General features: G+C 37.4%; 2 protein-coding genes across 2 annotated transcripts; both read right to left on the bottom strand.

Moving 5' to 3' along the window:
• Positions 1-1,621: 1,621 nt before the first annotated feature.
• Positions 1,622-8,730, bottom strand: LOC125278817 (zinc finger protein 239-like). Its single transcript, XM_048208149.1, has 2 exons — positions 8,653-8,730; positions 1,622-3,585 (listed from the first exon to the last, which is right to left on the bottom strand). Exons 1-2 carry the CDS (start codon positions 8,728-8,730, stop codon positions 2,536-2,538), a joined length of 1,128 nt encoding a protein of 375 aa, XP_048064106.1. The 3' UTR covers positions 1,622-2,535.
• Positions 8,731-13,501: 4,771 nt separating this feature from the next.
• Positions 13,502-21,741, bottom strand: LOC125278668 (gastrula zinc finger protein XlCGF57.1-like). The gene is made up of 2 exons (XM_048208000.1): positions 21,464-21,741; positions 13,502-16,490 (listed from the first exon to the last, which is right to left on the bottom strand). Exons 1-2 carry the CDS (start codon positions 21,555-21,557, stop codon positions 14,941-14,943), a joined length of 1,644 nt encoding a protein of 547 aa, XP_048063957.1. The 5' UTR covers positions 21,558-21,741; the 3' UTR covers positions 13,502-14,940.
• Positions 21,742-24,460: the final 2,719 nt, after the last annotated feature.

The raw sequence follows: 24,460 nt of genomic DNA, 5'->3' as shown, positions 1-24,460 counted from the left end.
TCCTCAACTGGATGGAACTGGATTACTTTAAATGTTGCGATCCTATCGGACTTACGATAGTTATCTGAATAGTAACAAAGCACTGTTCGCCAGAGGAGAACTGGCCTTCCGACTAAGCCTGGTTTCTCCCAAGGTTTTTTTCTCAATTTTAACACGTTTGCCACCTGTTTGTCACCTGTTGGAGTTTGGGTTCCTTGCCGCTGTCGCCTTTGGCTTAGTTGGGGACACTTGACATTTGATATTCTGGCCACTCCAGTTATCTCTGTATGTATATTTTAGGCAACAATAAAATTAACATATTAATACACATGCATGTGGTTCAGGCAACACAGTCAATGATTATCTTCACAGCATGTATATTTACAACCAAACAAACTATAAAACACCAGAATGGTATAAACCAGAACTATAAAATCTTTTCATTTACATTTTAAAAATATTAAACATATGTGGTTCAGGCAATATGTGCATATAGTTTGCAATCATAAAACACAACTCTGTCTCATTTTGTTAAATGTCAGTTTTAATGATCAATAACAGCCATTATAAAAATATAAGCAAAAGGTACATTTATATTTACAGGTATAAAAAGCTACCTTAAAAATTAAAGCAAACAGTTCAGTCAAACGTTCAAAGTCAGCGCTCTAATAGACTACAACGGTAAAGTTAAATAGCCTCTAAATATATAAAGTTATGAAACTTTACTTTACCCTCAGCCAAAACGATTTTCCAGGGAACTAATTATAGATTAATGAGACCAAAGATTTAATGTTTAACCACTACAGCATCAGGGGGCAAACATGAGCCCAAGGTGAGCCGTCAGTGTATATGAGCACTGAACGCACCAGTGGAGTCATCTAAGGATCCACAACTCCAACAACGTCAGATCAAATTTTCAAATTTTTATCAATAAACCACAGATTTGATCTTGGTGCTGTTGCTCTGTGTCTGCTGTTGAATTATCCAGGTTGTGGATGAGGAGCGACCCCTGCTGTGATTGTGAAGCACTTACGGTGTACAGTAGTACATAGTAAAGCACTATATAAATGCCTCATTCATTCATTAGTTAGCCATTTTTTAATATGCATTCTTGTCTGTTCTTGTGAAACGTCATCAGCTGCGTCCCGATACTGATCCAATTCAAAGTTCACATCTAGCCAAGTACAGTTCAAATCCCCGATGTGTTCTTGATCACTTTTATCGAGGATGCATCGAGAGGGGACTTGAGACAGCCAGGTATCCCAGAATGCCTCTTGCATAAACCAGCAACAGTTAAACTACATGTCAAGACATAATAACATGGGGGACATTGGGGGGGTATTTTTCCCAAAGTGAGCCGTCAGTTCCAGTCCACTACAATTTGGAGTGGTTAAGGCCCGGGTATATGTCATTTCCCACGTTCTGCTCCATCTCGCGCACAGTTGAGTGTGCAAGCCTTTCAAAGATAATTCTTTGCATGAGTGCGGAAAGACAGCGCGCCATCAAGCATACTTCATTTTCCGCGCCTGGATGTGTCTCGTGTGCAGTCGTGTCCGTGAATCTTTCAAAGTATACTAATCCACGGATGCACGTGGATCACCGAGTTCGACACATGTGCAATAAAAAAAATTCTATACTATTACCAGACATCATGTCATCAATGGGAAATTCTCTGGGCAGGATCGGAGAAGAAAATTATTGCATCCACCATTGCAACATAGTTCAGAAGATACACCAAGAGAACAGGAATTAAAAAATGATGGGGAAAGCATGCCTCTGAGTTTGTCTTGTTTTTGAATCACTTTTTACACTCTTCTTTGACGACTGCACATTGTGCTCAGTACTGTGCGTATTGCCACCTAGTGGGCTCTTCCGTCTTGCTTGCGTATGCGCGGTTGCATGTGCACCATCTGCGCGGTCTCAAAATTTGGGCTTCATGCGGGCGGGGTGTGCGGCTGGCCATGAGCCTGCCACATGACGAAAATTACGAACATCAAATTCACAAACGCGGACGGCCGAAGTATACCCGGGGCTTCAGTGATCACAAAAATTCAGCTGCAGGCTGCCACTATTCAGAGAGCAAAGCTAGTCCACAGTCTAGTAAACATTTCTTTGTTGCGCCGACTGAAAACACATGATAAACATCATGTGACTGGAGAGACTCAGACATTGCAGTACTGAATATTGAACAGTCCACGCATATGGATTTTGATTAAACAGGTAATCGCTTTGATGCCGTGCCTGAACACCGTTTATCCCTTCACAGTGGCGTATAGCGGATGGGCACACAGGGCTGTTAAATTATTGTTATTATTAGGCTACTTTTATTATCGTCCCGCCAGCAGACCACTGGGTCGTTAAAGGGCTAAACTTGTTTGCTTAAAATTTTTGTGAATAATTTGCTGATGCAGGTACAAAAATACGTTTTGTAACTGCAATAAATAAATAAATAAAACTTGTCGCCCATGGTGCCAACTATAGCTGGAGAGGAGAGATTTGGCTGTGGCTAACTTACACAGAAGAGATTTTTTGTTCAGCACATAAAAATGAACTACTTCATTTCAGACTGCGGTGATGTGGTTTCTCCACTGCATGGATCTTCATGTGTATCTTCAGGTGACTTTTAAAAGAGAAACTCTTTTTACACTGATCACACGTGTGCGGCTTCTCTCTGCTGTGGATCATCTCATGTGCTTTCAGAGTTGATGACGTATTGAATCTCTTGTCACAGTGTGAACACTTGTAAGGTTTTTCTCCAGTGTGGATCCTCTCATGTGTTTTCAGATGTGATGACACACTGAATCTCTTGTCACAGTGTGAACACTTGTAAGGTTTTTCTCCAGAGTGGATCCTCTCATGTGTTTTCAGATGTTCTGACCGACTGAATCTCTTGTCACAGTGTGAACACTTGTAAGGTTTTTCTCCAGTGTGGATCCTCTCATGTGTTTTCAAATGTGCTAACTGACTGAATCTGTTGTCACAGTATGAACACTTGTAAGGTTTTTCTCCAGTGTGAATCCTCTTATGTGTTTTCAAATGTGCTAACTGACTGAATCTGTTGTCACAGTGTGAACACTTGTAAGGTTTTTCTCCAGTGTGAATTCTCTGGTGCTTTTTTAAATCGCTCCATGTAGTACAAGTCTTCTCACACTCAAAGCACATGTACTCTCTCACACCAGTGTGTATTTTCTCATGTTCATTTAAATATGACTGCAGTGAAAAACTCTTTCCACACATAGAACATGAATGTGGCTTCTCCTTTGTATGAACTGTCAGGTGTTTCTTCAGGGTTGATGACCTAAGAAATGATTTGTCACATTGATCACATGTGTGTAGCTTCTCTCCAGTGTGAACTTTCATATGACTCTTAAGATGTCCTTTTTGTTTGAAGGTCTTCCCACATTGATCACACGTGAACGGCTTCTCTCCAGTGTGGATCCTCATGTGTGCTTTAAGGCTTGATGATTGACTGAATCTCTTTCCACACTTATCACACGTGAACGGTTTCTCTCCTGTATGAACTCTCATGTGAATCTCAAGATGTTGTTTGTTTGTGAAACTCTTTCCACACTGAGTGCAGGTTGTAGATTTCTTGGCTCTTCTTTTCTTTAAAAATTTATTTTTAGTTTTTGAGCGACTCAAAGGTTTTTCTCCAGGTTTGTCATGATGTTCCTCCTCCACTTCACTCAGTTCTTCACTCTCCTCCTTCACTTCCACCAGGTCTGAAATGAAAGAGAAAAAAAGTCATTTCATTTTTAGTAAATCAAAATAAAGAGAGAAATATGAAGTTAAAGGTAGGGGTGTTCGATTCCAGTTTTTGAGTCTACTCCGACTCCCAACTCCCACTGTAGGAGTCGATTCCATTCCATTGACTCCATTTACTGTACATCAAAACAGGTTCATAACTAAGCTGAGATGGCAGTCCTTACACACTTAATTTATTTTTCCCCGGCGTGAAGCCTTAAAATCCCCTTATTAAAACAACACACGTTTAGCGAGACTGTCTAAATTAGCCCAATTTAGAGATGACCTGAATAGCCTATCAATGTTGCTTATTGCCGATACCTAATTTTACTGAGAGAAAAGTCACAAAAAACATCTGTGGTTGAATATTATATCAGATTTAATAAACGAGAAAGCAGGAAATCTTTAATGAATTCATCTCATTATAATGGTCGGGGGATGGTGCTAAACGCGTATGATCATTGCATATGATGTCTTAAAAGTGCTTGGACACGAGAGATAAAGATTCTAAAATTAATACAATACATAAAAAATGCATACAATGTAGGCTACACTTATTAATGTATTTTTGTTGATGTGAGTTTTTTATTAATTTTTATTTATGGTTAGTTTAATGAACATAGTTAACTATGTAAAATCTATATTTATTGCAATAAAATAAGCTACCATCAATACTAAAGGTAACACGGAGGTATGTATAATTACAAACTAAAGTCACTGTTAAATGACTGTTATCTATTTCTAAAGTAAGCTGCATAAATATATGTGAGTGACAAAGTTTCTGCGACAGCTCTCTAACGCAATTCGTCAGTGTCTGAATTGTTCACTTCATTTCGTTCACTCCTTGCTTGGTGCACTTAACCACAGACATTATACACTTCACTGCCATGCATTATGAAGGCTATGGATTCGAGAATCAGTAAACAAGTGAGCGATTCCGGACACTGCAACAGAGTCGACACCGAGAGTCGATTCCTGTGCTGGAGTCGACCCCAACTCGGGGGCTATTCAGAGTCGAGGAATCGACTCTTTTTCGACTCCCCATCACTAGTTAAACGTGATAAAATTGAGACTTGTTGTGATAGACAACTGCTACAAAACATTATGATCATTTTGATGCATTTGCATAAATTAGTTGCATATGTCCCTGAAACTTTAACATTAATCTCCCAATCGTAAAGGACCAGCTGTCGTTCCAACGACAGAATCCAGTGGTCTGGTGAAGGTATAATGTGTGTACGTCTGTTCAGCGCTCCTGTGAAGTTCACTTAAAACTTAATTTTAGAATTTAGTCTCAATTTTACTTTAGCTGCTCGTTTAATCTGACTCCTATTTCAAATGTTTTTACATCAAGATTTACTGAATTAAAACAATCAGCACTGAATGGACGTCTTCTGGCTACAGAATTTCCCAAATAGCTGCTCTGCCACCTTCCCTTAAATAATTCTTAATAATTTATAAATAATATTAAGAAAATAAAGAAAACATTGCTCTGAAATATTTTTAGTAATATATTTGATCAATGACAAAATGATATAATGTGATATTAACAGCCATATTTTGACATCAACTTTTAGGTTGATATTTAATTTATTTTCCTAAAAACAGTTAAATTATTAAGGGCCGTTCCTCTGACTTCCATTCATACACATGTGAATGTGGGACACCAGAAACACAAGATCAAGTGAAGTTTGCAGTAAAGTGGAGTAGATTATATATTTTCAAAATTTTGGAGTGATTATTATGTGTTATTTATCATGACCGTTGCCGTGTCTGTAGAAAGTTCACATGCTCAAAGTCTAGACTGACTGCATCTTTAAATGTGTTATTATCAGTGTCCTACATGATTCACTCAACCCTGTTACTTCTGACAGGATTTTCCTCATTTTAAAAACAGAGGAGTTCTTAAAACTGTGACGCCCAGGAAGTGACATCATCTGGGCTCTTTTCTACAGCATGATGGGAGGACAAGAAAATAGTCTCAATCCATTGTCTCAGTTTTTACACAAATGAATGACTGCATTCATCAACCCTGTTACCAAAGTTACTGTAAGAAGAGATTTTGCTCAAGTTTCACTCACAACCCTGTCAGCCATTCTGGAAAGTCCATTTACTTCATACATTTTGGTGTTTACAGTTTATTCCTAAAAATAACAGTGTTGAAAACTGTATTGAAAATGCCTAAATTCTGGTAACACTACTGGAAATAGTGAACCAGATATGAAACAAACGTAAAATACGTAAACATTTAGTTTTATCTGATATTGACAATCAGTATGAAAGTTTCTCAAACTTCCCTTTACTGAGCTTCTGTTAGAAAAGAACATTATGTATCATTTCATAGTTTAACTGCATATCTAAATATACAGAAGTGTTTGAATCTTTCTAACATGAATATTGTCGTTAAAAGTTCAGTATGTATTTGATAGTTTATCTAAATGTACAAGAACATTTGAGAGTTGTTTTGAAGGCCCCCATGTTGCCACTCTTCAGAGGAGAGTCAAAGAGAACAACAACTTGTAATTGGCCACCTTAAATACCTTTTCTCATGATTGGATGCACCTGTCTATGAAGTTCAAGGCTTAATGAGATCACCAAACCAACTGTGTGTTCCAATTAATCAGTGATCTAAGTAGTTACAGGTATTCAAATCATCAAAATGACAATGGTGCCCAAATTTATGCACCTGTCTAATTTCGTTTTGATGCATATTGCACATTTTCTGTTAATCCAATAAACCTCATTTCACTACTGAAATATTACTGTCTGAAATTGCTGATCCAAACACCCAAATATTTATAAATGAAAATCATGGAAATCACCAGGGGACTTTTGCATACAACTTTAAATGGGGTGTTTTGAATTTCGCAGGGATTCTAGAAGCGAGTTTATTGGGTTAGAATTATGCCAGCTCATCTCCGTATTAGAAATGTTTTTCTTTTTTAAAAAAAAAAATTTTTGAATAAAAAAAAAATTTCTTTTATTTTGCACATTTAACAATACCTATGTGTCTACTAATTCATTTCTCATTTTACCCTATGGATTATTTCATGCTGATGAGTTCCCTTAAAGGTGCCATATAATTGAAAATTGAATTTACCTCAGCATAATTAAATAATTACGAGTTCTGTACATGGAAATGGCATACAGTGAGTCTCAAACACCATTGTTTCCTCCTTCTTATGTAAATTTGATCTGTGCAAAAGACCTCTGAAGAACAGGTGAATCTCAACATAACACCGACTGTTACGTAACAGTCGGGATCATTAATATGTACGCCCCCAATATTTGCATATGCCAGCTCATGTTCAAGGCATTAGACAAGCCAGTATTAACGTCTGGATGTGCACAGCTGAATCATCAGACTAGGTAAGCAAGCAAGAACAACAGCGAAAAATGGCAGATGGAGCAATAATAACTGACATGATCCATGATATCATGATATTTTTAGTGATATTTGTAAATTGTCTTTCTAAATGTTTCGTTAACATGTTGCTAATGTACTGTTAAATGTGGTTAAAGTTACCATCGTTTCTTACTGTATTCACGGAGACAAGAGCCGTCGTTATTTTCATTTTTTTAAACACTTGCAGTCTGTAGAATTCATAAACAACTTCATTCTTTATAAATCTCTCCAACAGTGTGTAATGTTAGCTTTAGCCACAGAGCACTATCAAACTCATTCAGAATCAAATGTCAGAATCAAACTTACATGATCTGATAGGCTGCATGACAAACACTTTGTAAAGATCCAATTTGAGGGTTATATTAGCTGTGTGAACTTTGTTTATTCAATGTATTATAGAGTTGCGAGCTCGGGGGCGGGGAGCGCGAGGATTTAAAGGGGACATGCACAGATCCGGCACATTTTTAATGATGCCGGAAAATAGGCAGTTATGAAATTAATTTTAAAAAATCTATGGGGTATTTTGAGCTGAAACTTCACAGACACATTCAGGGGACACCTTAGACTTATATTACATCTTGTGAAAAAGGGTTCTAGGGCACCTTTAAGAAGCATTTGAATATTCTGAGCAGGAATGTGTGTGGTTTAAATAATATTGTCTTCGCACATTTGAATTCTTTGCATGCAGACATATAGTTTCTACAAGAGACTCATATTAAACATTCCTGTGCTCACAGACTTAGATTCAAGTCGATAGGCTAAATGTCCCACTCTACCTTCTCTTCAAAACCTGTGGAGTGTCTTTATTAATACATAAGAATATTCCTTTTCAACATTTGTCCTCTAAACCAGGTATTAATCTTATCTTATTTTGACGGGCACTATTTTAGAGAAACATGTTACATTTGAGAACTTGTACTTCTAATTTCGATGAGCCACATGTTTTCCGATCTGTTTTAATATCATTCCTGATATCGACTCCACTCATCTTATTGTTGGAGGGGACTTTAATTGTATATTTGAACCCTTTTATGAATAGGCACTCCCAAACCTTCTAACTCAGCTACTGTTCTTAATAACCACATTCAGTTATTGAATATACTTGATATTTGGAGACTCCATCATCCTACTGACAAGGACCATTTCTTTTTTTCCTAATGTTCATAATTCAAATATACAAGGATTGACTATTTTCTAACCGATTTCAAATTAACCTTCAAGATCCTCTAAATATCATAATATTCTAATATCTGATCACTCCCCAATTTTTATATCAGTAGATTTCGGGATGGTAGAGTGAAAGAAGTCTCACCACTTTTTTATGTTACCTCACTGTGAGCCCAAACATATCTCATTTAAAATATAAAATATCTCAATTAGGAGTTACAGATAAATTTATATTTATGAGCACATAACAATGATCCATGTCCGACTTTGTATTTTTTTGGCACTTACAATCAAAATTGTGACTTTTGGCTTGCAATATTAATGGGTTATTAATGAAAATTCTGTCATCTACTCACCATTATGTTTTTCCAAACTTGTACAAATTTTGGAAAATGCTGGTTATCAGACAGCTGACGGTTTCCTTTGACCTCCATAGTACTTTTCTTCTACTGAGGAAGTCAATGTTTGGTCAAGATTCTTCAAAATATCTTCTTTTGTGTTCAGCAGAAGAAAGAAACTCATACAGGTTTGAGACGACAACAGAATTTTCATTTTTGGGTCAACTATCCCTTTAATGTTTATTCACACAAATCCAGTGCTGCTAATTTAATTTGTTAGTTTAATAAAAACCTTTTGAACTTGTTTGTATCAGACTTTCAGAGAACATTAACAAAAACATGTACATGACAACCATGATAATTTTGTCACATGTCACATTTCATCTGCCAGCGCTTACTGATTTCCAACTTACACCTGAACCACAAATGACAAGGTGAATATTTTAACTGGTTTCATCAAATATTAGCAGTTCACTCGCTTATACTTCAAAATGTTTTGCACACTTGCCCTGCTGACTTTCCTCCATATGACACACAATTAAATTATTATTTATACATTTTTTTTTTTTTGGCCTGATTTAATGTTCAATTACTGCTGTTTATGTTCAGGTATGTTAAAATGTAAGTAAAGCACTTCTGAGCATTACGATGCTTAAAGATTTTTTTTTTCATTGTTCTCTATTCAGAAGTAGATGTTGGGTTTTATGTTGTAGAAAATAAAAATTTTAGGATCAATAAAACGATGAGAATAAAACCAACCTGTTTGTTCCTCAATATCTTCAATCTTCATGTCCTCAGTCTCATCTTTAATAATTATCTTCATATCTTCAGTCTCTTCTTTAATAAACTCAATCTTCATATCTTCAGTCTCATCTTTAATAAATGCCATCTGTAAGAAGAGAATAACAGAGTTAACCTTGACCTGTTAAAAACACTCAAAACTAAAGCTGCATATTAATAAACACTTCATATTTAGGCATTTATTATCTACATTTGGTATTTAGTGAAATATAGATATTTAAATGATTACTCTTTGATGAAAACATGTTTAGTTTGTTAGTGTTTGTTGTTCTCGTTCATGTTTGAGCAGCACGTGTCGTGATTCACTGAATCATTTCTCAAAGTGTTTGATTCAATTGACTCGGAGTTGAAAAGTTCAGTTTCTCCATCATGACTCTCCAGAGACTGAACTCGAGCTCATGATAAACTGATTTATGATATATAGAGAGAAATGAGACGCAGGTTTACTGTTTCTCATCAGTGGATGAATTTTACTCACACAAATATCCTTCATTATAGTTAAATAAAGAATCACAATGTTACATTAGATAGTAAATAAACTAATTTCACATAGCTTTTAAAAAAAACTGTAACAACTATAAATCATTGAACTGTTCCTATCGATTAAAACAGGTTAAATTCTTTAAAAAAACCTTTCTTTAACAGAGTCACAGCAGATGCAGGAGCGCGGCGCAGTCTTATGACGTCATGCCGTCACTCCAAAATAAAAGTCCTGTTCAGACGCTGCATTTTCTACAATCATAGAAGTGCATTGAAATCTAACCATATTTATCAGATAATCTTTGTATTAAAATCAAAACAGTGACAAAAATGATACAAAGAAACATGTTAAAAAGGTTGTATGAGTTCATTCATGTGTCAGCGCAAACTGAAACACAATTTATCTTTCAAGAATCAGTAATCAAGTAAAATAAGCAAAATTTCAAGTATGAATGTAGTTTATTCAATACCAAAAAACATTGCTTAAAGGTTCAGTCAAATTAAAAATAAAATCTTTCACATATTTGTAATTAAATCAATAACAAGTAAAGTCTTCAATGTCAAGGGTCATTTGTGTGAGCTGCTGCCTATTTAGCAAATCAAATTGTGATGTGGACGCTCTTAAAAGAGACATTTTGGTTCTCTGATGTAGAGTCTAGAGCGATCAAACACACAGTTGTAAAAATCAAACTTCACAGCATGCAGACTCCTAAAGGTCTGCCCTATTTGCAACACACACACACTTCAAAGACATTTATGATGACAGAACATCTAGATATTGTAGTCCATCTAGGTAGTGTTTCATATTAAATTACTCCTAATGACTTTGGTGGACATCTCCTCTCTTTGGTGACTTCTTAAAAAGCCAGATGGCAGTTGGGCTTCTGGTTCTTTGTTCCCGCTGATGTTACAGACTGCTCATGTGAGATCCTACCCGGCTCCAGGCCTTGTTCCCTTCAATCCATGCGCAAGTTCCTTGTCAACCGGCTTAAATTAATGATGCAAGGCGTCGTCATTTTCTTTATTCAACAAAGATATTGATTACAACTTCAGCACCATCGGACCAGACCATCAAGAATTTCTCCTGAGACTGCAGATCCGAACAGCACAAGCTGCACAGCACAGATTTAGTATTAAGATTGTGAACCCCTTTATTAACAAATGTGCTTTAGAGAGAGAAACTGATGGTTCTTCCAGCTGGTTAAATTACTCTTTTCATCACTCCATTCCCGTTATGATGCGGTTCAATTCATGTCCACTCTCTGATTTCCTGTGTAAGTGTGTTTGTGTGTGTTTAGTCTAGTATTTCGTCCTGATTTAGCTAAATAACACTTGTGTGCACACTCTGATCTAATCTGCTTATTAATCAATGACACTGATAACGATTACAATCACAGCTACTTTTATAGTTAAGTCATGGCAATACAACTTTTAAAGACTTAGAGAGCAATATATTACTTTAGGGCATAATCCCAGTCTTTTATTCCCATTGTTGTAAAATTGAAAATGTCCTGGAAAAGTCCTGAAAAATGATCGCTGAAAAAGTGTGGGAACCCTGGAAAAGGCTTTGCGAACAAAGGGACATTTGGGGTAAGTGTGTTAAAATGGCATTTTTAAATTCCCTTTTCCTGATTTTAATATTCAGTCTAACCTTAAACCCTTAAATAATTATACAGAGCATCCACAGATTGTGATCCTGAATGGTTTTGATGACAAAGGGATGCCTCCTGTTGCTGCACCACACATTGTGCTACTGTCTGGACTTTTCTCTGTGCCCCCTTCCCTGTTATCTTTATCAAATTTGTTGAATAATACAGTCTAAAAAGTCACTTTGCAGAACTAATATAGTTACTTATTTTGTACAGCATAACCTTTTGAGTTTGCCTTAATGCCACAATGTGTAGCCCATTTTTTACAATGATATTTTTTACATTTTTAAAAACTAATGCTGTTTCAGTGTTGTTGAATGACACAAACATTTAAAGAAATGTTTTATAAAGACTGTAAAAATCTTATTAACTTACTAAACTAGTACTTAAAAAGATCCTTAAACAATATTTCACAGACCACAATGTGATTTTACGTGTTCAATTTACTCACCTTGGCTGTGACATGTTTTGTTCTGTGCTCTCCTGCATCAGTCCTGGGTGTCTGGTAGCTGTAAACAGTGAAAGATCTTGAGGCAGACGCGACGCTAGTAGGGGCCAAGAGACGGGCTCCATTATGGGCAATAAGAGCGAATAAAATAAAAGTTAAGATGACAAATTGTGCAATCCTGCTCTTATTTATGTATCCGTTTGCTCTCATGTGTCAATCAGATTGTCTGGTAGCTGTAAACAGTGAGAGATCTTGAGGCAGACGCGATGCTAGTAGGAGCCAAGAGACGCGCTCCATTCTGGGCAATAAGAGCGAATAAAGTATTAAGTTAAGATGATAAATAGGTACATAAGAGCAGGATTGCACTGTTTGCACGCATTCATCAATCGGCATACATCATATATGCATCATATATCCGTGGCAGGTCCCGAGGCAGGCGCGTATAACCGTGGCAGCTCCCCCTGCCACGTAAAGATTTTATTCCTACTGCAGCGCTGCCCAGGCTCTGTCCGCCTGTCAGCCGCTGTGACACCGGCAACGGTAAATGGCAGTGAGCCCAGCCCACACATCAGAGAAGTGTCAGCTCTTATTTTGAAAAGGGCTTATTGAGGGGGCGTGACATCACATTGAAGCAATACCCCTGATTGGCTGACTACACGTGTGGATCGTAGTCACACTCTGCGGAAAGATAGGCCGTTTCTTAATATGTGTACTTGTCTGTACTTGTGGACTTGTGAAACGTCATAAGTCGCTGTCCAAGTTTGTTCCAATTCAAAGTTCGCATCTAGCCAAGTTCAGTTCAAATCCCCGGATGTGTTCTTGATCCGCCTCTTTTATCGAGGATGCATCGAGAGGTGACTTGTGCAGACTTGAGACAGCCAGGTATCCCAGAATGCATCTCGCACTAACCAGCAAGCGTCAATAGTAAAGGAGAAACCCCGCATAATTTAAACATATTACTGTTATTATGTCATGATATGTAGTGTTAAGAGTTTTTCAGGCGAAAATGTTCTGGTTTAAAGCTCAAATTTGTGGTTTATTGATAAAGATTGCGCCTTTCTGACAATTTGATCTGACGTTGTCGGAGTTGTGAGATCCAGGCGATCACCGGACGCTCAGCGCTCATGTGCCCAGCCGAGAGCAGCCTTACCTTAGCTAGTCCTTCTGACGTTTGCCGCTGGCTTCATTTTGGCTAAGGGCAATGTGACGTTTCATAACTTTATATATGGCTATTTAACTTTTGTATCCTACTAAAGCGCTGATTTTGTACGCTTGACTGAATTGTTTGCTTTATTTCTTATTGTATATTCTTACCTTTTATAATGGCAATTAGCCTATTGATCATTAAAACTGACATAAAACAAATAGAGACATGGTTTTATGTTATAGCCTATTTCATTTTATTACAGTGAAGTTAATCAGAGTATGCACAAATAGTATTACATTTAATATTTTTGAAATATATACGAAAAGAGGCAGGGTTGTTTAATATTTCGTTTTGTTATAAATATATGCAGACATTGCAGATAATCAATCACTCGTTGCCTGAGACTATTAATATGTTTTTGTTTGTTTTTTAAATAAAATGAAAAGAAGCAGAGTGGTGTTTTATAACAAATTTCGTTTTATTGTTGGCTAAAAGATACATGCAGAGATAACCGGAGAAGCCAGAGCGAGCTGAGTGACGTTATCAAGTACGCTGCTGTTCCATTTGCAGAATCACCGGACTTGTGTTCTCCCGTCCACGGGAGTTTGTTCTCCTGAGTCGAACTTGCCAAGTCCCAACTACCAAGGACGCGAGTCCGAAGTTTGCGAACTTGGTTTTGAGAAACGGCCATAGTGCCAAAAAGATCTGTAGATGTGTGCAGAGGGATCTGTGAATGCCCTGTGATCTGCAAACACAGATTCAACACTTGCATGCTGAGCTTTGCACAGAATGTGTATGAATGTCTTTTTACAGTGGTTTGAAAATACAAGTTAGACCGTGTTTGTTTGCCAATTGTGAGGAGGGCATTTGTAGATTTTTTAATGAAAAAAAAAAAAACAGTGAAACAGCTGTGCCAAAATTCTGAAAACAAATGCAACACAATCTACAATTAAAAATGACCCTCATGCGCAGACAAATCACTTTGCATTCATTCAAATTCTGGTTGTCAAGTACAAGTCACTGATTTCTATTTGTGAATCATGAAGAGTCTGTTTGTGGATTTTTTATCTATTTGTAGATTTTGTTTTACATTTGCGGATCATGAGGAGTTTGTTTGCAGATTTGGAATCTATTTACAGATTGTTTTACATTTGCAGATTTTAAATTTATTTGTAGATCTTGTTTGTGTTTACAAATTGTAATGTGCATTTTTGACTCATAGTCTCTTCATTTTCAATGATTATGGCATTATTTTGTCACAACAGCGAAACAATAATGTCAGAATTATGAAAACAAATGTGACACAATCTACAAACAGAACATGATCTTCACCTGCAAACAAGTAACTTTAAATTCATTCATATTCTGGTTTTCAAGTACAAGTCACTGATTTCTATTTGTGAATCAGGATGTGTTTATTTGTGGATTTTTAATCTTTTTGTAGATCATGCTTTATATTTGTGGATCACAAAGAGTTTGTTTGAGGACTTTGTATCTATTTGTAGATCTTGTTTTACATTTGCGGATCATGAGGACTTTGTTTGCGGATTTATCTATTTGTAGATTGTGTTTTTTGTTTACAAGTTGTAATATCTATTTGTGACTTTTAGTCTGTCCATTTCCAATGGTTTTGGCATCAATTTACCCCCATAGCCTTTACTCACCCAAACTTGCCAACAAGGCTACTTTACGTAAATGCATTAGCAGTTAGTTGTGAATTGCAGGCGTTTGATTTAGGAGTTGAGGCAGATAAGGTATCTACTTTTATTCAAGAATGGTTTTCAAGTATTCTTTACACCTCTGCTCTTTCCAGAGTGATGACTTCTAAAACAGCTCTCTTTCGAGTGAATCCTCATGTGGTCCCTAAGGTTACCTATAAATCTGAAACTCTTTCCACACTGATCACACATGAATGGCTTCTCTCCAGTGTGAATTTTCATGTGACAATAAAGTGACGATTTATGTGCGAAACTCTTTCCACACTGATCACATGTGTATGGCTTCTCTCCAGTGTGAATTCTCATGTGAAAATAAAGTGACAATTTATGTGCGAAACTCTTTCCACATTGATCACATGTAAAAGGCTTCTCTCCAGTGTGAATATTCATGTGTTCCCTAAGGATTTGTTCCCGTGTAAAGCCATTCCCGCACAGAGTGCAGGTATAAGGCTTTCCTCCAGTGTGAGTTCTCATGTGGTCTTTAATGTGTCCTTTTTGACTGAAACTCTGTCCACATTGTTGGCAGGTATGAGGCTTTTCTCCAGTGTGAATTCTCATGTGTCTTTCAAGGCTTCCTTTTACATTGAAACTCTTTCCACACTGTTGGCAGGAGAATGGGCTCTCTCCAGTGTGGGTTCTCATGTGGACTATAAGGTTTCCTTTATAACGGAAACTCTTTCCACACTCTTGACAGGTGTAAGGCTTTTCTCCAGTGTGAATTCTCATGTGGATTTCAAGTTTTTCTTTTTGTCTGAAACCCTTTCCACACTCTTGACATGTATGACGCTTTTCTCCAGTGTGAATTCTCATGTGTGCTGTAAGGTTACCTTTCTCACTGAAACTCTTTCCACATTGTTGGCAGGTGTAAGGCTTTTCTCCAGTGTGAGATCTTCTGTGGATTTCAAGTTTTCCTTTTTCACTGAAACTCTTTCCACACTGTTGGCAGGTGAATGGACTCTCTCCAGTGTGAGTTATCATGTGGACCTTAAGGTTTCCTTTATAACGGAAACACTTTCCACACTCTTGACAGGTATGAGGCTTTTCTCCAGTGTGAATTCGCATGTGGTATTTAAGGCTTCCTTTTTGTGTGAAACTCTTTCCACACTCTTTGCAGGTGTATGGCTTTTCTCCTTTGTGAATTCTCAAGTGGATTTCAAGTTTTCCTTTTTCACTGAAACTCTGTCCACACTGTACGCAGGCGAATGGGGTCTCTACAGTGTGAATTCTCATGTGGGTTATAAGGGTTACTTTTTGAATGAAACTCTTTCCACACAGTTGGCAGGAGTAAGGTTTTTCTGCAGTGTGAATTCTCATGTGGACTTTTAGGTTTCCTTTTTGATTGAAACTCTTTCCACATTGCCGGCAAGAAAAAGGTTTCTCTCCAGTGTGAATTCTCATGTGGACTTGAAGGTTTCTATGTTGATCAAAACTCTTTCCACACTGTTGGCAGGTGAAATATCTTTTAGTTCCGGTCTTTTGAACTCTGTTTCGTGAGGAAGTCTTTTTAGCCAGCGTAGACCTTTCCCCAGTCATGAAATCATGTTTATCATTATGTTTTTTCTCTTCTTCCCTTTCATTAAGTTCATGGCTAGCCTCTGTCAGTGCTGTTAGATCTAGAATGAAAATAGACAAAACAATTTAGACATTTAAAGCATCAAAACCAACAACATGTATGATCTATACCAGGGGTGTCCAAACCTGCTCCTGGAGAGCTACCATCCTGCAGATTTCAGGTCCAATTCCAATCAAACACACCTGAACCAGCTAATCAGGATGTTCAGGGTTCCTTGATGATTACAGCAGGTGTGTTGGAGCAGGGTTGGTACTGAAGTCTGCAAGACGGTAACTCTCCAGGAGCAGGGTTGGACACCCCTGATCTATACCCTACCCTATGGATCAGGGATGGGCAGCTTTGGTCCTGGAGGACCTGCAGAGTTCAGTTTTATCTCTATTTAAATACATGTGCCTGTAATTTTCAAGCAGTCCTCAAGAATAAGGGTTAAATATTGGGGTTGGGTTAAATTTTGCAGGTGTATTTGATCAAGGATGGAGCTAAACTCTTCAGAATAGTGTCCCTCCAGAACCAGAGTTGCCCATCCCGTCTATAGATCTTATACTCAGTACACCAGTGGTTTTCAAACCTGGTCCACAGGGACCCACCACTGCACATTTTGTATGTCTTCTGTATTTTTCACATCTGGTGAAGATCATCAGCTTGTTAGAGGAGAGCTGACATTGATAGAGAAATTTGCAGACTACTATTCCTGTTCACCAATAAGGCGAGAACCAGAACTGTTATAAACGTAAATATACTTGAATTAATTAAGTTAATTGAAAATTCAACTATGCTATTAGTAATAGAAGATATTTGTCGTTGTAATGATGTCAGACATAGCACACACAAAGTAGTAGCTGTTCCGTACTGCGGCACGGTTAGCGATCTCACTACAGCCGTACCGAGCCTAATCTCTTCAAGCGGGCCAGGGCATGGTATGGAGCAATCACACTAGCCAAATAAACTAGACTTTGGGGGTCAAAAGTGCTCACAAGTGTGAGTACACCCTTAATTTTGGTTTAAGACATTTTGAGAATAATTTATGACACAAAACTTTCCCGCCATTGACAGAATGTTCCTGGTATACGGTAGGGGTGCTTTTACTTATCTGAATCAGTACAAAACCTCCGGATCAAAACACAGAAGAAGCAGCAGCAGGAAGAAGCGATAAAAGCTTTGATCAAGTACATGCAAACTAACGCAATCATCTGTGTTATTTTTCTTGACATATTGCATGTTCAGCTATTCATACAACAAAATCTTCTGGGGTCATTAAAGTTTTGTAATAATAATCAAAAATGCTGGTGATGGCTGGCAACTTAAAAAAAAAAAACAATTAAATGAGATGTGCTTTCCTCAACACAAAACTTACATTTTACAGTTATACAGTTACTTGTAAATGTCCAATACTAGCAGAATCTGTCTAGTACTTTACATGTAACTCTCTAAGCTCTTAATTGCTTGAAATCTGCTATGGAGCCGACCTGTAGTCAGTTGTCAGTTTTTTATAAAATAAACTATAAAAGGACTTTTTTAAATGCTTGAATATGTGCCACACTTATTGCTGCCAGCTGGTGGCATCATGACCATAAACAATAATTAATCAGCTCCTATGATTACACATAAAACCTCAACATGATCTAAATCAGGGGTTTTCAGTAGGGATGCACCAATACCGGTATCAGTATTGGGCCGATACCAAGCTCATATACTTGTACACGTACTCGTAAAAATACCCCCGATACCAAAGAGCGCTAGAGAGCAGCACATGGAGTAGGACGTGTTTTCAATTAGCTCCGTCACACTTGTTGAAATTAATCATTTAAAACTTTGTTGCTCTTGCTAAATTTGATCACTCAACATAATTAACATGCTAATGATGAATAAATCTAAAAAGACTGTCAAAAAGGCTCGTCCTCGTCAGCTGACACAGTGGAAGGCACTCTAGCAAGTTTATCACAAGAGAATGTGTCTCTGAAGTCCAAGGTAACGGGTTTAGAGGCCAGATCTCATTGACAAATTATCAAGATAGCTGGGCTTTGTGAGAACATCGAGAAGGGCAACCCCACACAATTTGTCTCTGGCCTAAATAATGCTAATCTGGCCTAAAGATAATTTTCCGCGTGACAAAGGTTGACCGAGCTCACCGCATTGGCCCCATTGTGAACAACAGACCGCAAGTTATGATTGCCAGGATACATCATGATACTATTAAGACTAAGATACTGCGGCTCGCCCGTAACCAAAGCCTGCTCTCTGTTTTGATGGGAGTCATATCAGTATATCTCCGGACTTTCCAGCAGAGGTGTCTTCCCAACGCAAACTGCTTGGCGGTCCATGGGAGAAACTAAGGGCTAAAGAAATAAAATATGGCCTGTTGTACCCTGTACATCATGGTAGGACTTAATTCCTAGCTGCTGGCGGCCTGCATAATCCATACATACATATATATATATATATATACATATTATATATGTGACTTATATTTAATAATATCGCCTATTTTACAATTAATTTAGATGTTTTCGAGAGATGTGAGCTCCAGGGCGTCAGCGGCCATTCAGGGGTCGTGTAAGCGCGGAGAACAGCTTCATCTCGGGCAGTGCTTCGGGGATTTACCGCTGGCTCTTATAGTGGTTAAACATGAGACATAATTCAATTTGAGTACATAAAACGGGCAATCTTTGGTCTTATTAATCTATTATTTGTTCCACAGCAAGTCGAATTGTGCTATTGTGCTTATAAACCCAACCGCCAGATGTCAGCGTTATCTCAGAACGTAAACTGACGTAAAGCCGGAGAAGCGCTAGGTGCATCAATAGCGTTAAGCCCCGGGTATACTTCAGCCGTCCGCGTTCGTGCACCGTCCGCATGACGTATTTTTCGGTGGGCTCGCGGCCGTGTGGACGGTGCGCGTGCAACAGCGCAAGCAGGAAAGAAGAGTCCACTAGGTGACAATACGCACAGTACTGAGCACAATGTGCAGTCGAAGAAGAATGAGTAAAGAGCGATTCAAAAACAAGAAGAATAAACTCAAGAGGCATGCCTTCTCCATCGTTTTTGATTCCTGTTCTCTTGGTGTATCTTCTGAACTATGTTGCAATGGTGGATGCACTATTTTTCTTCACCGATCCTGCCCAACGAATGTCCCATTGATGAAACAAGTCTGGTAAAGAGTATAGAAAAAATTTGTATTGCGCATGTGTCGAACTCGGTCAAGTACTGCACGTTTTTCTCTCAATAAAATAAACAGACAACAAAAAATGACAGTGGTGGCAGCATAAAGAAAGCATTTGATCATAGCGATGTGGATATGTTCTCAACAGCTCTGTTGTGATTTGGATCATGTGTCAAACTGCCAACGGCTGAAATCACGTGACTTTGGCGGAAGCAGTGGTTTGAAATCGGCCATCACTAAATAAGTCATTATTTTGTTTTTTTGGCGCTCCAAAAATATTCTCGTCGCTTTATAATATTAATATTGAACCACTGTACTCACATGGACCGATTTAAATATGATTTTAGTACCTTTATGGATCTTGAGAGAGGAAGTGTCATTGCTCCCTATGCAGGCCTCCCTATGCAAATCCTATTCAAATCACATTTAAAGTGATGTAGTTACACACTATAGTAATGAGTTAATAATGCTTAATTATGAAATTAAACCAAACCTCAACCCTACCTCTATAGTATATAAATGTAGTTAAAATTATCAGGAAAATTTAATTCTGAAGTGAACTAATCCTTTAAAATTACTCAGTTCTTCTTTGAATGATTACAATGTAATCATCATCTTAAAATAAAGTAACCAATTAAACTGCCGTTTGTGTTTGACCAGTAGGTGGCACTGTCACCTAATTGATGTGGTCAGTGTGGCATAACAATGACACAGAGTTTGGTGTCAATATGCAAAACCATTGCAGAGTTACGGCTTTAGATCATTTTTGGTCATTTTGCAGTGACGTTTTTTGTTTTTCAAGGTACAACGGTACTGTAGAAAAAGCTAATTTCATGTTTTGTTCAATTATAGCACCACCAATTTTTTTATGTGTCCTCACAGTGAGCCCATACATACAGTGTGTCAAGCTTGGTAAAAATATCTCATTGCATTTAGGAGTTACACATAAATTTATATTTATGAGCACATAACAATGATCCATGTCCGACTTTGTATTTATTTGGCACTTACAATCAAAATTGTGACTTTTGGCTTGCAATATTAATGGGTTATTAATGAAAATTCTGTCATCTACTCACCATTATGTTTTTCCAAACTTGTACAAGTTCTTCTGTTGAACACAAATTTTGGAGAATATTGGTAATCAGACAGCTTACAATTTCCACTGACCTCAATAGTACTTTTCTTCTACTGAGGAAGTCAATGTTTGGTCAAGATTCTTCAAAATATCTTCTTTTGTGTTCAGCAGAAGTAAGAAACTCATACGGGTTTGGGACGACAGCAGAATTTTCATTTTTGGGTCAACTTTCCCTTTAATGTTTATTCACACAAATCCAGTGCTGCTGATTTAATTTGTTAGTTTAACTGAACTTATTTCAGTTTGTATCAGAACTTTTACAGAACATTAAAATGACAACCATGATGATTTTGTCTCAACATGTAATTTTCACACCATTTCATCTGTCAGCGCTTACTGATTTCCAAACTACACCAAACCACAAATGACAAGGTGAATATTTTCACTGGTTTCATCAAATATTAGCAGTTCACTCTGTTCAAAATGTTTTACACACTTGCCCTGCTGACTTTCCTCCATATGACACAAACACACATTAAATTATTATTTATAAAATATTTTTTTTGCTTGATTTAATGTTCAATTACTGCTGTTTATGTTCAGGTATGTTAAAATGTAAGTAAAGCACTTCTGAGCATTAAGATGCTCAAAGTTTTTTGTTTTTCATTGTTCTCTATTCAGAAGTAGATGTTTGGTTTTATGTTGTAGAAAATATTCTCTATTTCTGTAGAGCTGGACATTTTAGGATCAATAAAACGATGAGAATAAAACCAACCTGTTTGTTCCTCAATATCTTCAATCTTCATGTCTTCAGTCTCATCTTTAATAATTATCTTCATATCTTCAGTCTCCTCTTTAATAAACTCCATCTGTAAGAAAAGAATAACAAGAGTTAATGGTCTTCAATCACCTGTTAAAAAACACTCAAAACTAACGCTGTAAATTAAACACTTCATATTTAGAAGTTTATGATCTACATTTGGTATTTAAAGAATTATAGATTATATTTAAATGATTACTCTTTGATGAAAACATGATTAGTTAGTTTGTTAGTGTTTGTTGTTCTCGTTCATGTTTGAGCAGCATGAGTCGTGATTCACTGAATCATTTCTCTAAATATTTGATTCAATTGACTCGGAGTTGAAAAGTTCATCATAACTCTCCAGAGACTGAACTCGTGTTCATGATAAACTGATTTATGATATATAGAGAGAGAAATGAGACGCAGGTTTACTGTTTCTCATCAGCGGATATGAGCTTTACTCACACAAATACTGTTCATTACAGTTAGATAAACAATTACAATGTTACATTAAATAGTAAATAAACTAATTTCACATCACTTGTTTAAAACAAAACACACTATAACTATAAATCACTGAACTGTTCCTATCGATTAAAACAGCTTAAATTCTTAAAACAAACCTTTCTTCAGCAGAATCACAGCAGATGCAGGAGCGCGGCGCAGTCTTATGACGTCATGTCGTCACTCCAAAATAAAAGTCCTACTAAGACGCCGCATTGTCTACAATCACAGAAGTGAACTGAAATCTAACCATATTATCAGATAATCTTTGTATTAAAATCAAAACAGTGACAAAAATGATACAAAGAAACATGTTAAAAAGGTTGTATGAGTTTATTCATGTTTCAGTGCAAACTGAAACACAATTTATCTTTCAAGAATCTGTAATTTCTTGAAACAAAATTTCAAGTATAAATGTAGTTTATTCAATACCAGAAATATTGCTAAAAGGTTCAGTCAAGTTAAAAATGAAATGTTTCACATATTTGTAATTAAATCAGTAAGTAAAGTCTTCAATGTCAGGGGTCATTAGTGTGAGTTGCTGCCTATTTAGCTAATTAAATTGTGATGTGGACTCTTTTAAAATTGACTTTCTGTTTCTCTGATGTCGAGTCTAGAGTGATCAAACACACAGTTGTAAACTTCAAACTTCACAGCATGCAGACTCTTGAAGGTCTGCCCCATTTGCCACTCACACACACACACACTAACAGATCGGCACACAAGTACACTCTCTCACACACACACACACACACACTAACAGATCGGCACACAAGTACACTCTCTCACACACACACACACACACACACTAACAGATCGGCACACAAGTACACTCTCTCTCACACACACACACACACACACACACTAACAGATCGGCACACAAGTACACTCTCTCTCACACACACACACACACACACACACTAACAGATCGGCACACAAGTACACTCTCTCTCACACACACACACACACACACTAACAGATCGGCACACAAGTACACTCTCTCTCACACACACACACACACACACACACACACACACTAACAGATCGGCACACAAGTACACTCTCTCTCACACACACACACACACACTAACAGATCGGCACACAAGTACACTCTCTCACACACACACACACACACTAACAGATCGGCACACAAGTACACTCTCTCTCTCTCACACACACACACACACACACACTAACAGATCGGCACACAAGTACACACATTCACACACACACACACACACACACACACACACACACATACATACCTCTCCATTAGCAATGTGATTACACATAGGCACTGGAAGCTTAACACTTTCCCTGATCTTTTCTGCTGCTGAGGCCTGGTTCTGAGTAGCTGGTAAAGGATCTTCCTTACGGAGGAGTTGTGCCACACTTTGAGTTGTTACGATTGAGGTCACTCTGTTTGTGTGTATGGATGTCTGACAGTGTGCATACAGGGCATGCACCCCTCTGCTACTGTAGTTAATTTCCTTCATGCAGAGAGTGCATTTAGCACAACCCTTTTTTTCAATTTTCTGAAAAAAGTCAGACAGTATGAATGTGTGTTTGACTGCATGGACCTTGATTGTAGTTTCAAGTTTCAGCCAAGACCAATTCCAACTGCATTTACAGCCTCTATCCATCTGTTGCACAAGAAGTGCCTCACTTTCCTCAATTTCCCTCATTCTGCAAATGAATACAGAGTTATTTTTGCAAAACTGTATCATAACGGAGTTCAAATAGTTCACTCTGCTCCTTTCCACAATGTCTTGTTTATATGCTGCAATATTTCTCGCCCACTCTGGGGTTGCCATAAAATGTAGAATGTTATGGGTCCACCTTCAGCAGTCTATTTGTGTCAATATTACCTGATAAAAAAGGACCTCCTTAAAAATAGCAAAACCAGCTGGTGATCACCTAAGCCCACTCAACAGTTCCTTGAAATTGGAACTAGAATTAAATTGTATAGTTTGTATATAAACACTGGTGTCTACAGAAGCAATCAAAATAGAGAAAAGCACCTTTTGAAAGTAACATGGAGCATGAAAGAACAATTATATCGATTGCATTGTTACAAATACAATGTATTTGTTATTGAATCATTCAAGAGATTCGTTCAAAAAACAGTGATTCATCCATTAATGAAACAAGCAAAGTACCGGTATTAAATCAACATTTTTGAGAAACTTTTTTTCAAAATTTGAGAAACAAAAAAATAGTTAAACTTTAATTAAAAAATGTTATTGTCATAATTGTGATTTCAAAATATTGACAATAACATTTTTTTTTATCACTAAGCACCTACACTGGAGCCTCCGTGCAGTAGTCTATGCATCTGGTCTCTGCGCTCCCAAAACATAATCAACATAAAGCTGCAAACATAGTAATCAAATTCCAGCCTCCACAAGTGTGCAGTCAGTCAGTAGCTGTGTCTCATTTCATTTAATTTCGAAGGCTGCATCCTCA

The sequence above is a fragment of the Megalobrama amblycephala genome, linkage group LG11 (genome assembly GCF_018812025.1).
Source record: "Megalobrama amblycephala isolate DHTTF-2021 linkage group LG11, ASM1881202v1, whole genome shotgun sequence".
NCBI lineage: Eukaryota > Metazoa > Chordata > Actinopteri > Cypriniformes > Xenocyprididae > Megalobrama > Megalobrama amblycephala.
The sequence above is the reverse complement of the archived record's forward strand: the minus strand, read 5'-3'. Positions and strand labels throughout refer to the sequence as shown.